General features: G+C 51.2%; 1 protein-coding gene across 3 annotated transcripts in view; it reads right to left on the reverse strand.

The window, feature by feature from the left end:
* The window catches only part of traf3ip1 (TNF receptor-associated factor 3 interacting protein 1), a 290,175-nt gene that overhangs the window by 174,915 nt on the left and 102,892 nt on the right, over window positions 1-12,368 (reverse strand). For all 3 annotated transcript variants that reach the window (XM_072481210.1, XM_072481192.1, XM_072481201.1), the window contains exon 7: window positions 618-693. In XM_072481210.1, the coding sequence (XP_072337311.1) occupies window positions 618-693 (76 nt within the window). The remainder of the gene's footprint in view (window positions 1-617; window positions 694-12,368) is intronic.

The following is a 12,368-nucleotide window of genomic DNA, read 5'->3' on the forward strand; positions in this document are numbered from 1 at the left end:
TGCCCAGGCAAAGAATAGCAGAGGTAGACTGGTAACCAGCCAAAAGAGGTCAACCGGGCGTTTGAGACCTTCTACCGAGGGTTGCACAGCTCCGTGCGGGGATGAAACGGTTCCTTGATGAACTGGACATGCCAGTTGTGGAGGACGATAGGCAGGGGGGAACCAGAAGCACCAATAGGTCTGGGGGAAATCATGGAGAGCATCAGCTCCATGCAGGCGGGGAAGGCGCCTGGACCTGACAGATTCCCGGCAGACTACTATAAAGACTTTGCACCAGCCCTGGCCCCACACATAAGGGAAATGTTCACAGACTCGCGAGCGAGGGGCTCCCTGCCTCCTACGTTAACACAGGCCACGATATCACTGATACCCAAAAAAGACAAGCACCCGACGAAACCTCCCACCCCCGCGCCAAGGGAGCAAACACCAGAGGTGATCATCTACCTGGATGCAGAAAAGGCCTTCCACAAAGTCAAGTACCTCTTTGATTATCAATCAGACACATGATAACAAGCATGAAACATCACTAACCTGCATGACATACAGATACGAGAATGCATTATAGGATTTTAAAAATTTTGGTTAAGGTTAGGGTTGTTTACAGTAAGACTTAATACCTTCAACTCCTGGTTTTGGTTTTCGTCTTTGGCCTTTTGCTGATGAGGGTCTGGGTATCCTCACAGGGCTCTCAGCCTTAAAAATAAAAAGTATCTATAAATTCACAAGCACTGTGGAAAGACCAGATCACAATTATATTAGCTCATCATCAATTATTTAAAACTAACCTAATTCTAGGCATTTACAACACATCACAGCCAGTGAAGAACACTATATAGTGATATATTTAAATCAACAACAATATAACTTCTAAGGTTAGCATCTAACTCAATGCTATGAGTGGAGGTTTTAATCATGCAAAATGATTAAGATATAATGGGAGATACGTCAAAGTCCATAGCACCTTTCATTTTAAGGTCCTACACAGCAATCCAACACTCAAAAATAGAGTCAGAGATAAGAGTGCACATTTCTTACAGGATGCCATTCATAAAGGATATGCAGCTAAAAACTCACATTTTTAGTCCACCCTTCCTAGAAAAATATCACACGGTGGACGTCAGAGAGACATTATAAAACAAAATGTAACAGAGAGCTAACAGAGAGATAAGAGACCAAAAGCTTGATTAAAATATAGGATTGAAGGAGCTTATTTATGGAGGAAAGGGGAAGGAGAAGTTTGGGAAGGAAATCCCAGAGGTTAGGGTCTTGGGTAGCTTTAGGGCAGACCACCAATGGTGGAGCAATAAAATTGCAGATGCTCAAGACGCTATTAATGGCTTAGAAAAATGCAAATATCTCAGAGGCTGTCGGATATCTCATAAAAAGGGAGGAATGAGGCCATTTATAGGTGAAAATCTTAGGATTGAGGATTTTCTGCACTGGAGCCAGCATAGGTCAGTGAGCACAGGGATGTTGGTTGAACAGAAATTGGTACAAGCTAGGAAGCAGAGTTTTGGATGACTTCAAGTTTACAGTGGTTAGAACTTGGGAGACCAGCCATGACTGTGTTAGAATAGTCAAGCAGAGAGGTAACAAAGGCCTCAACAAAGGTGTCAGCAGAAGATGGGCAGAGGTAGGAACAGAAACAGGTGATGTTACAGAGATGGTAATGTGGTCTTAGTGATAACGCAAGTATGTGGTTCGAACCTCATCTTGGATCAAATATTGCACCAATGTTATGAACAATCTGGTTCAGTCAGTTGCCAGGGAGAGGGATGGAGTTGGTGTCCAGAGTGCAAAGATTGTAGTGGGGACTGAAGACAATGGTTTCCGTCTTCCCAATATTAAACTTGGGGAAACTTTCTGCTCATCCTGTACTAGATGTCAGATGAACAATCTAACAATTTAGAACCATTGGAGGGCTTGAATGAGTGGTGCTGAGGCAGAGCTGGATGCTGTCAGTGTACATATGGATACTGATGATATGTTTTGGGTGATGTTGCCGAGAGACATAGATGCATAGAAGATCGGAGCAGGAGGAGGCCTTTTGGCCCTTCGAGCCTGCTCCGCCATTTATCGGTCATGGCTGATCATCTAACTCAATAGCCTAATCCTGCTTTCTCCTCATAACCTTTGATCAAATTCACCCCAAGTGCTATATCTAGCCGCCTCTTGAATATATTCAATGCTTTAACAATAACTACTTCCTGTGGTAATGAATTCCACAGGCTCACCAGTCTTTGTGTGAAGAAATGTCTCCTTATCTCTGTCTGAAATGATTTACCCAGAATCCTCAGATTGTGACCCCTGGTTCTGGACACACCCACCATTGGGAACATCTTCCCTCCATCTACTCGGTCTTATCCTGTTAGAATTTTATACGTCTCTATGAAATTCCTCCTCCTTCTTCTGAACTCCAGCAAGAACAATCCTAACCTAGTCAATCTTTCCTCATATGATAGTCCTGCCATCCCTGGAATCAGTCTGGTAAACCTTCACTGCACTCCCTCGAGAGCAAGAACATCCTTCCTCAGAAAAGGAGACCAAAACTGCACACAAAATTCTAGGTGTGGCCTCATCAAGGCCCTGTATAATTGCAGCAAAAATCCCTGCTTCTGTAGTCGAAACCTCTCGCAATGAAGGCCAACATACCACTAGCCTTCTTTACCACCTGCTGCACCTGCATGCTTACCTTCAGCGACTGGTGCACAAGGACACCCAGGTCCCGCTGCACACTCCCCTCTCCCAATTTACATCCAATTTACATTCAGGTAGTAATCTGCTTTCCTGTTTTTGCTTCCAAAGTGAATAACCTCACACTTATTCAAATTATTCTGCATTTGCCATTGATTTGTCCCCTCGCCCAACCTGTCCAGATCATGCTGTAGGATCTCTGCATCCTTGTCACAGTTCACCCTCCCACCCAACTTGGTACCATCTGCACACTTTGAGATGGTACATTTTATTCCCTCATCCAAATCATTAATATATATTGTGAATAGCTGCGATCCCTGTGGCATCCCACTAGTTAATTCCTACTCTTTGTTTCCTCGCTGCCAACTAGTTTCCTATATACCTCAATACACTTTCCTCAATCCCATGCGCTTCAATTTTGCACAATAATCTCTTATACGGGACTTTGTCAAACGCCTTCTGAAAGTCCATCATGTAGGTGAGGAATATAGATGAAGGTCCAAGGATAGATCCTTGGGAATACCAGAGGTAACAGTGCAGGAGCAAAAAGAGAAGCTATTGCAAGTAATTCTCTGGCTACGATTAGAAAGGTAAAAATGGAATGAGGCAAGTTCAATCCCACCTAGCTGGACAGTGGTAAAGAGGCTTTGGAAGATTAAACGTGTCAAAGGCTGCAGGTTGAGAAGGATGATGGGCAGTAGTTTACCTTGTCATGGTTATATTTGATGTCATTTGTAACTTTGATAAGAGCCATTTCAGTGCTGTGACAAGAGTGAAAACTTTGAGGGAATTTAACCATAGAGTTCTGGGGAAAATGGGCACGTAATTGAGAGGTAATAACATGTTCAAGGATTTTGGAGAAGAAAGTTGCAGATATAGCAGAGGTTGAGTGGTGATAATTGCAGATTTGAAGAAGGGGAAAGAGCCTGGGGAGAGAGAACGGTTAACAATATTAGCTAACATGATAATCAGGAAGAAAAGATGGGGGAGGGTGCTAACAACTGCTGGTAGCTTAACGCAGGCAGATTATGAGAAATTCTGCTTTTGACTTGTGTTAGGGGCTTTTCACAGTAACTTCACTGCAGTGTTAATGTAAGCCTATTGTGACAATAAAGATTATTATTATTACTTATGCTGCAATTTTCAAAAGCTAACTCCAGTCAAGTGCCTGTCCTAATCTTGCACAACTAAATAGAATGAAGGCACCTCTGTGATAATCCACTGTGCCGCCTACCTTTAATCGGGTGGTCAACGGGAAGAGAGTGGGTCAGGTTGTCAGTGGGATTGGGCTTGGATATTGAGTGAAATGGGAGGTGGGGGGGGGGGCTGCTGTTATCAGCATTACAGTTATCGGACTTCCGGTGGAGGCAATGAGTGAGCCGCACATTTGGAGGCTCTCATTTCGGTGGGATTTGAGGACCTAGTTCCCCGGTTTTGCGGCCTCCAAGGACGGCCACGGGGGGCTAAGGAGCGAGCAGAGCTGCATGGAACTGCGGGAGAGCAGAAAGCAGCGCAAATGGGAGAGGAAGGGACAAAGGCAAGGTGCAGGGGAAGCTGACCCGGGAGCAAAGATGGCGGACCTGCGGACCCGGCGATCCAGCAGGCGCTGGAAAACATGCTGCAGGTGATAAAGAGCAGTTTTGAGTCGTTGAAGCGGGATAACTTGGACCCACTTCAGAAGGCAGTGGATCAGCTGAACCAGAGACTGGATGCCCAGGACAAAAAAGTTAAGGAGCTGGGGGAGGCGGTGGAGGAACAGGCGGACGTGCAGACGATGGCTGCGCTAGAAGTCGACGGGTTGAAGGAGAGACAGAGAAGACTGCTGGACAGAGCAGAGGAGCTGAAAAATAGAGCCCGCAGACAAAATCCGAGGATCATCGGCCTCCCGGAGGGGGCGGAGGGAGCTGATGCCACAGCGTTCGTGGCAGACCTGTTGATGCAGCTGATGGGGGTTGAAGCCTGTCATCGACCGCCGGAGCTGGAGGGGGCACACAGAGCACAGGCGAGACAGGTGCACCCGGGGGGGTCCCCCCCGTCCGATGGTGGTTAGGTTCCACAGGTTTGTGTAGAAGGAGCGGGTGCTGCAGTGGGCAAAGAGCGCCAAGAGCAGCACGTGGAATAACAGTGTCCTTCGCATTTACCAGGATCTAAGCCAGGAGGTGGCCAGGTGGCGAGCAGCCTTTAAACAAGTTAAGGAGGTGTTGTTCAAAAAGCACGTGAAGTTTGGTCTGCTCTTCCCGGCCCATCTTTGGGTTACGCATCAGGGCCAACACCACTACTTCTCCGAGCCCGAAGAAGCAATGGACTTTGTGAGGGATCAGGGGCTGGTCTCAAAAAAAGGACCCACGGACGCAAGCTAGAGTCCGAGAATTACTGGTTGAAGGGACGCCTACTGTGCCTGGACTGCAGGTCGACTGTTTACTACTTTAAAGGTGCCTTGTGGACTTCCGGTTGCAGCAATGACCAGCTAAGCCGCACGTTTCGGCGGCTTCAGCTCGAACGGACCTTCGGGCTCTTTTAAGAGCTCCAACGGGAAATTTTTTCGGAACTAAACCCGGTGCGGGGTGAGGCAACAAGGAGCCCCCCCGCCCCCCGCAGCGGAAAAGAAAAATATCGGCGGCGGCGGCCAGATCTCGGAGAATCCTCGAGGGCAGCGGCAGAAGGAAGAAAGGAGCAAGATGGCGGCGGAGGGAGCCCAGGCGACATGGGGACCGGACCAGGATGAGTTTCTAAGACGGTGTGGAGCTGTTAAAAAAGGAGGTGCTGGCCCCGATGCTACAGGCAATCGAGGGGCTTAAAGAGACACAAAAGGCCCAGGAGATAGAGCTCCGTGTGGTGGAGCAGAAGGTAACAGACAACGAGGACGAGATCCTGAGCCTAGCGGTCAAAATGCAGACGCACGAGGCACTCCATAAGAAGTGCATCGAAAGGATTGAAGTCCTGGAAAACAGATCACGGAGAAAGAACCTCCGGATCCTGGGTCTCCCAGAGTGGAAGGAGCTGACAGCGGGGCTTACGCGAGCACGATGCTACGCTCGCTAATGGGAGCTGAGGCCCCCTTGGGCCCCTTGGAAGTGGAAGGGGCCCACTGGGTCCCTGCGAGGAGACCAAAGGCTGGAGAACCACCTAGGGCGATGATCGTGCGATTTCACCGCTTAAATGACAGAGAGGTGGTTCTGAGATGGGCCAAGAAGGTACGAAGTAGCAGATGGGAGAATGCGGTGATATGAGTGTATCAGGATTGGAGTGCGGAGGTGGCGAGAAGGAGGGCGAGTTTCAATCGAGCCAAGGAGGTGCTGCACAAGAAGAAAGTGAAGTTCGGGATGTTGCAGTCGGCGCGATTGTGGGTCACGCACCAGGATAGACATTACTATTTCGAAACGGCGGAAGAAGCATGGACCTTCAATCAAAACGAGAAACTGGACCAGAACTGAGGGACTGATGTTGGAGGGGAAACGACAATGCTGATGTATATAGAGATGTAGAGATGTAAATTGGGGAGGGGGGGGGACACTGAGAAATGTGGGCGCCGGTGGGGGGGGGGGGGGACACAGGCGGGGGATGGGGAATGGGAAGGTAGGGGGAGCTGCGCCATGAGGGGCTGGATGGTTCTAGAGAGCGCGGGGTTTCTTTTTCTTTTTCCCGCGTCAGAGAGATGATGGCGGGAAGATAGGCGCAAGGAGGATGGGAGTTCCTCACACGGTGGGGTCAAGGAGAGAGCGGGAGAAGCCGGGGTCAGTTGAAGAGTGGGAGAAGCCGGGGTCAGTTGAAGTCAGCTGACTTTCGGAAGCAATATGGGGGGAGTAACCATGCTAGATGGGGACCTAGCGGGGGACAACTGGGTTGCTGCTGCAGAGATCGAAAGGGAGCTGGTAAGAGGTGGTCGGGGCGGGAATGCGCCGTGGGGGACGGGTGGGTGCACGGAACCGGGACTGGCCCAGAGAGGGTGATGGCTAGTCGACAGGGGAGGGGGGCGGGCAGCCCCCCAGTCCGGCTGATCACGTGGAACGTGAGAGGCCTAAATGGGTCGATTAAGAGGGCTCGAGTGCTCGCGCACTTAAAGGGACTGAAGGCAGACGTGGCCATGCTTCAAGAGACGCATCTGAAGGTGGCGGACCAGGTTAGGAAAGGGTGGGTGGGACAGGTGTTCCACTCAGGGCTGGACGCAAAGAATAGAGGGGTGGTCAAATTGGTGGGGAAACGGGTGTCGTTCGAGGCTAGGAACATTGTAGCGGACAGCGGGGGCAGATATGTGATGGTGAGTGGCAAACTGCAGGGAGTGGAGGTCGTGCTGGTCAACATATATGTCCCGAACTGGGATGATGCGGGATTTATGAAGCGGATGCTGGGACGCATCCCAGACCTGGAGGTAGGAAACCTGGTAATGGGGGGGGGGGGGGGGGGGGACTTTAACACCGTGCTAGAGCCAGGGTTAGATAGATCTAGATCCAGGACCGGAAGAAGGCCGGCAGCGGCCAAGGTGCTTAGGGGGTTTATGGACCAAATGGGGGGAGTGGATCCGTGGAGATTTGCTAGGCCGCTGGCCAAAGAGTTCTCCTTTTACTCCCATGTTCATAAGGCTTACTCCCGGATAGATTTCTTCATTTTGGGAAGGTCACTGATTTTGAGGGTGGAAGGAACAGAGTACTCGACCATAGCTGTTTCAGACCATGCCCCACATTGGGTGGATCTGGAACTAGGAGAGGAGAGGGAGCAGCGTCCACTCTGGCGACTGGATGTGGGATTATTGGCGGATGAGGGAGTCTGCGGAATAGTGCGGGGATGTATCGAAAGGTACCTGGAGGCCAACGATGATGGGGAGGTCCGCGTGGGGGTAGTATGGGAAGCGCTGAAGGCGGTGGTCAGGGGAGAGTTGATCTCCATCAGGGCTCACAAGGGGAAAACAGAAGCCAAAGAAAGTGAAAGATTACTGGGGGAGATTTTGAGTGTGGATAAAAAATACGCGGAGGCCCCAGACGAAGGACTATACAGGGAGAGGCGACGACTCCAGACGGAGTTCGACCTGCTGACCACAGGGAGGGTAGAGGCACAGTGGAGGAAGGCACAGGGGATGAGATATGAATATGGGGAAAGGCGAGTCGCCTGTTGGCCCACCAGCTTCGAAAGAGGACAGCGGCGAGGGAAATAGGGGGAGTTAGGGATGAAACGGGAACCACGGTGCGGAGAGCAGGGAAGATAAATGAGGTGTTTAAGACCTTTTATGAGAGGTTATATAGGTCCCAACCCCCGGAGGGAAAAGAGGGGATGCAGCAGTTTCTGGACCAACTAAGGTCCCCGAGGGTGGAGGAGCAGGAGGTGGCAGGCCTGGGGGCGCCAATTGGGGTGGACGAGGTGACCAAAGGGCTGGGGAACATGCAGGCAGGGAAGGCCCCGGGACCTGACAGGTTCCCGGTGGAATTTTACAGAGAATATGTGGACTTGTTGGCCCCGCTGCTGGTAAGAACCTTTAACGAGGCCAGAGAAGGGGGGACCCTACCCCCGACAATGTCGGAGGCGACGATATCACTAATCTTGAAGCAAGATAAAGATCCGCTGCAATGCGGGTCTTATAGGCCTATCCCACTCCTAAATGTGGACGCCAAGTTGCTGGCAAAAGTGCTGGCAATGAGGATAGAAGATTGTGTCCCGGGGGTGGTGCACGAAGATCAGACAGGGTTCGTAAAGGGGAGACAATTGAATGTCAACGTGCGACGGCTATTGGGGGTGATAATGATGCCCCCAGCAGAGGGGGAGGCAGAGATAGTGGTGGCAATGGATGCAGAGAAGGTATTTGATAGGGTAGAGCGGGAGTATCTATGGGAGGTGCTGAGGAGGTTCGGGTTCGGGGAGGGGTTTGTCAGCTGGGTTAAACTCCTTTATGGGGCCCCAATGGCAAGTGTAGTCACAAATCGGCAAAGGTCGGAGTATTTTCGACTACATAGGGGAACAAGACAGGGATGCCCGCTGTCCCCATTACTGTTCGCGCTGGCAATTGAACCACTGGCCATAGCGCTGAGAGACTCCAGGAAATGGAAAGGGGTGGTTAGAGGGGGAGAGGAACACAGAGTGTCACTCTACGCGGATGACCTACTGCTGTATGTGGCGGATCCAGTGGGGGGGATGACAGAGGTCATGCAGATATTGAGGGAGTTTGGAGATTTCTCGGGATATAGGCTTAACATGGGAAAGACTGAGCTTTTCGTGATACACCCTGGGGACCAGAGTAGAGGGATAGATGGCCTGCCGCTAAGGAGAGTGGAAAGAAACTTCCGATACCTGGGGATTCAGATAGCCAGGAACTGGGGAACCTTACACAGGCTCAATCCGACTTGGCTGGTGGAACAAATGGAAGAAGATTTCAAAAGGTGGGATATGCAGCCGCTGTCACTGGCGGGCGGAGTGCAGGCGATTAAAATGATGGTCCTCCCGAGGTTCCTATTTGTGTTCCAATGTCTCCCTATATTGATCACGAAGGCCTTTTTCAAAAAAATAGATAGAAGCATCATGAGCCTCGTGTGGGCAGGAAAGGCCCCAAAGATAAGGAGGGGGTTCCTGCAACGTAGCAGAGACAGAGGTGGACTGGCGTTGCCGAATTTGGGAGACTACTACTGGGCCGCCAACGTGGCGATGATTCGTAAGTGATTGATAGAGGGAGAGGGGGCGGCGTGGAAAAGGTTGGAGATGGCGTCCTGCAAAGGAACGAGCTTGAAAGCGCTGGTGACGACGCCACTGCCACTCATCCCGAAAAAGTTTACCACAAACCCAGTGGTGGCGGCAGCATTAAGTGTCTGGGGGCAATGGAGGCGACAGAGGGGTGTGTTGGGAGCCTCGGTGTGGTTCCCGATCAGGAACAACCATAGGTTTGCCCCAGGGAGGTTGGACGGAGGGTTCCAGAGCTGGCACCGGGCAGGAATTAGGAGAGTGGGAGACTTATTTATAGATGAGACGTTTGCAAGCTTGGGAGCGCTAGAGGAAAAGTATGAGCTGCCCCTGGGGAATATCTTTAGGTATATGCAGGGGAGAGGGTTCACGAGACAACAGGTGAGGGAATTTCTGCTGCTCCCGACGCAAGGGATCCAGGACAGGGTGCTTTCGGGGGGTGTGGGTCGGGGAGGGCAACGTGTCCGAAATATACCGGGAGATGAGAGAAGAGGGGGAGGAGTTGGTGGGCGAACTGAAGGGAAAATGGGAAGAAGAGCTCGGGGAGGAGATTGAGGAGGGTTTGTGGGCTGATGCCCTAAGTAGGGTAAATTCCTCTTCCTCGTGTGCCAGGCTTAGCCTGGTCCAATTTAAGGTGCTACACAGAGCACACATAACGGGAGCGAGGTTGAGCAGGTTCTTCGGAGTGGAGGACAAATGCGGGAGGTGCGGGGGAAGCCAGGCGAACCACACACATATGTTTTGGTCGTGTCTGGCACTGGAGGGGTATTGGAGGGGAGTGGCAGGAGTGATCTCGAAGGTGGTGAAGGTCCGGGTCAAGCCAAGCTGGGGGTTAGCTATATTTGGGGTAGCAGATGAGCCGGGAGTGCAGGAGGCGAAAGAGGCCGATATTGTGGCCTTTGTGTCCCTAGTCGCCCGGCGTAGGATTTTACTCATGTTGAAGGAAACGAAACCCCCCCGGCGTGGAGGCCTAGTTAAACGATATGGCGGGGTTCATAAAACTGGAGCGGATGAAGTTTGCGCTGAGAGGATGGGCTCAAGGGTTCACCAGGCGGTGGCAACCGTTCCTCGACTATCTAGCGGAACATTAGGGGGAAAATAGATAGCCAGCAGCAGCAGCCCGGGGGGGGGGGGGGGAAATTGTTTGTGTTCTAGATGGGGTGGGGGGGAGCATTATTTTGTGTTATTTGGTTAGTTTACTATATTATTTAAACAATGTTATATATCAGTTATCATGTTACCGTTTTTGTTGATTTGTAAGGGGGAAAAATTGTGTTTGAAAACTTTAATAAAATATGTATTTTTTAAATAAATAAAGATGCCTTGTGGTTTATTTTTTGTGGGCAGTTTCGCCTGTGGGGGATGTGGGGGGAGGGTATCCTCCCTCTCCCGCCCGCCCCCGCCCCCCCCCCCCCCCGGCGAATGGTCTTTTTCCTTTCTCCTGTTGTTGTTTTTTTCCTCTCCTTTTTTTTTCTTCTGTTGTGGTGGGTACCTTTTGTTGGGCTCTCTGAGTGCGCTGGAGCCTGTATTGTAACAAAAGGGTGGCCGGTCAGCAATGGGGATTAAAGATGTTGGTTGGGGGCTTTTGTTTCATTTAGGTCTATGGTTTTTATGTTCGTTTCGGATGGGGGATGTACGGTTACTGGGTTATTGCGGTGTTATATATATATTTTTTGGTGTTCAGAAAGGGACGTGGGTTAACACTTTTCTGTGTACACAGCTGGAACTGTATTGTACCTGGAGCAGCCTCGCGTTGCTGTTTGATGTTTACATCTTGCTTGATCTTTCCCATCTTAGTGAGACTGCTCCAGTGGGTCGGAGTGGGGGGTGGTGTGCTGGGGAGTAGGAGATGAGGTCGGGGGAACAATGGGAGTGAGACAAGGGGGCGCCGGAGCAATGAGTCACCAGGCGAGCAGATTGGCTAGTCAAGGGAGTTAGGTTGGGGGGGGGGGGGGAAAGAGAGAGAGAAAATACAAGCAGTGAATGGCAGGGGTGGGGTTATCGGGGGGATGTTGCTGGGGGGTGGGGGGGGGGGTTGTTTTGCTGACGGTGGGGGGATCTGAAGTAGGTAATGGAAAGGAGGTAGGGGGTGGAGGCAGCCAAGAGGCGAGCCAGGAATGGTGTGGCGCATGGGCCGGGCCCAAGAAAGGTTATGACTGGACCCGGGGGGGGGGGGGGGGGGGGGGGAGAGAGAACGGAATGTCAGGGGACTAAAGTGTTCGTGCATTTGCGGGCTCCAAAGGCAGACGTAATTATGTTGCAGGAGACACATCTGAAAGTGTCTGGCCAGACTAGGACAAGGAAGGGCTGGATCAGCCAGGTCTTCCACTTGGACTTGGATTCGAAGTCCAGGGGGGTAGCAATTATGATCAATAAGCGGGTTCAATTTGAGGCGGAGGGCGTAGTCGCAGACGGCGGGGGCAGATTCCTTATGGTAAGGGGCAAGCTGGAGGGGAGAAGAGTGGTGCTGGTGAACATATATGCGCTGAACTGGGACGACGTTGACTTTATCAAAAGAGTGCTGGGGAAGATCCCAGACCTAGTCACATGTAAGTTGATAATGGGGGGGGGGAAGAGACTTGAATACAGTCCTTGACCTGGGGCTGGACCGGTCATGTCCCAGAACGGGCAGACTCCCAGCAATGGCAAGGGAGCTGAAAGGGTTCATGGAGCAAATGGGGGCTGTAGACCCATGGAGAGCCAGACAGCCGACGGGAAGGGGCTACTCGTTTTATTCGCATGTTCATGAAGTATATTCTAGGATTGATTTTTATTATCATGAGCAGGGACTATTTTGGGGGGGTAAAGAATACAGAATACTCGGCACTCACTATCTCGGATCATGCCCCACACTAAGTGGACCTGCAGGTCGGTGGGGCGAATTACCAACGCACGCAATGGAGGATAGACGTTGGACTGTTGTCGGAGGAGGGGATATGTGAGAGACTTCGGAAGTGTATGCAAAATTACTTGCAGGTGAACGATATGGGGGAGGTTTCAGCAGCGACCCTGTG

This window comes from Scyliorhinus torazame, chromosome 2, assembly GCF_047496885.1.
Source record: "Scyliorhinus torazame isolate Kashiwa2021f chromosome 2, sScyTor2.1, whole genome shotgun sequence".
NCBI lineage: Eukaryota > Metazoa > Chordata > Chondrichthyes > Carcharhiniformes > Scyliorhinidae > Scyliorhinus > Scyliorhinus torazame.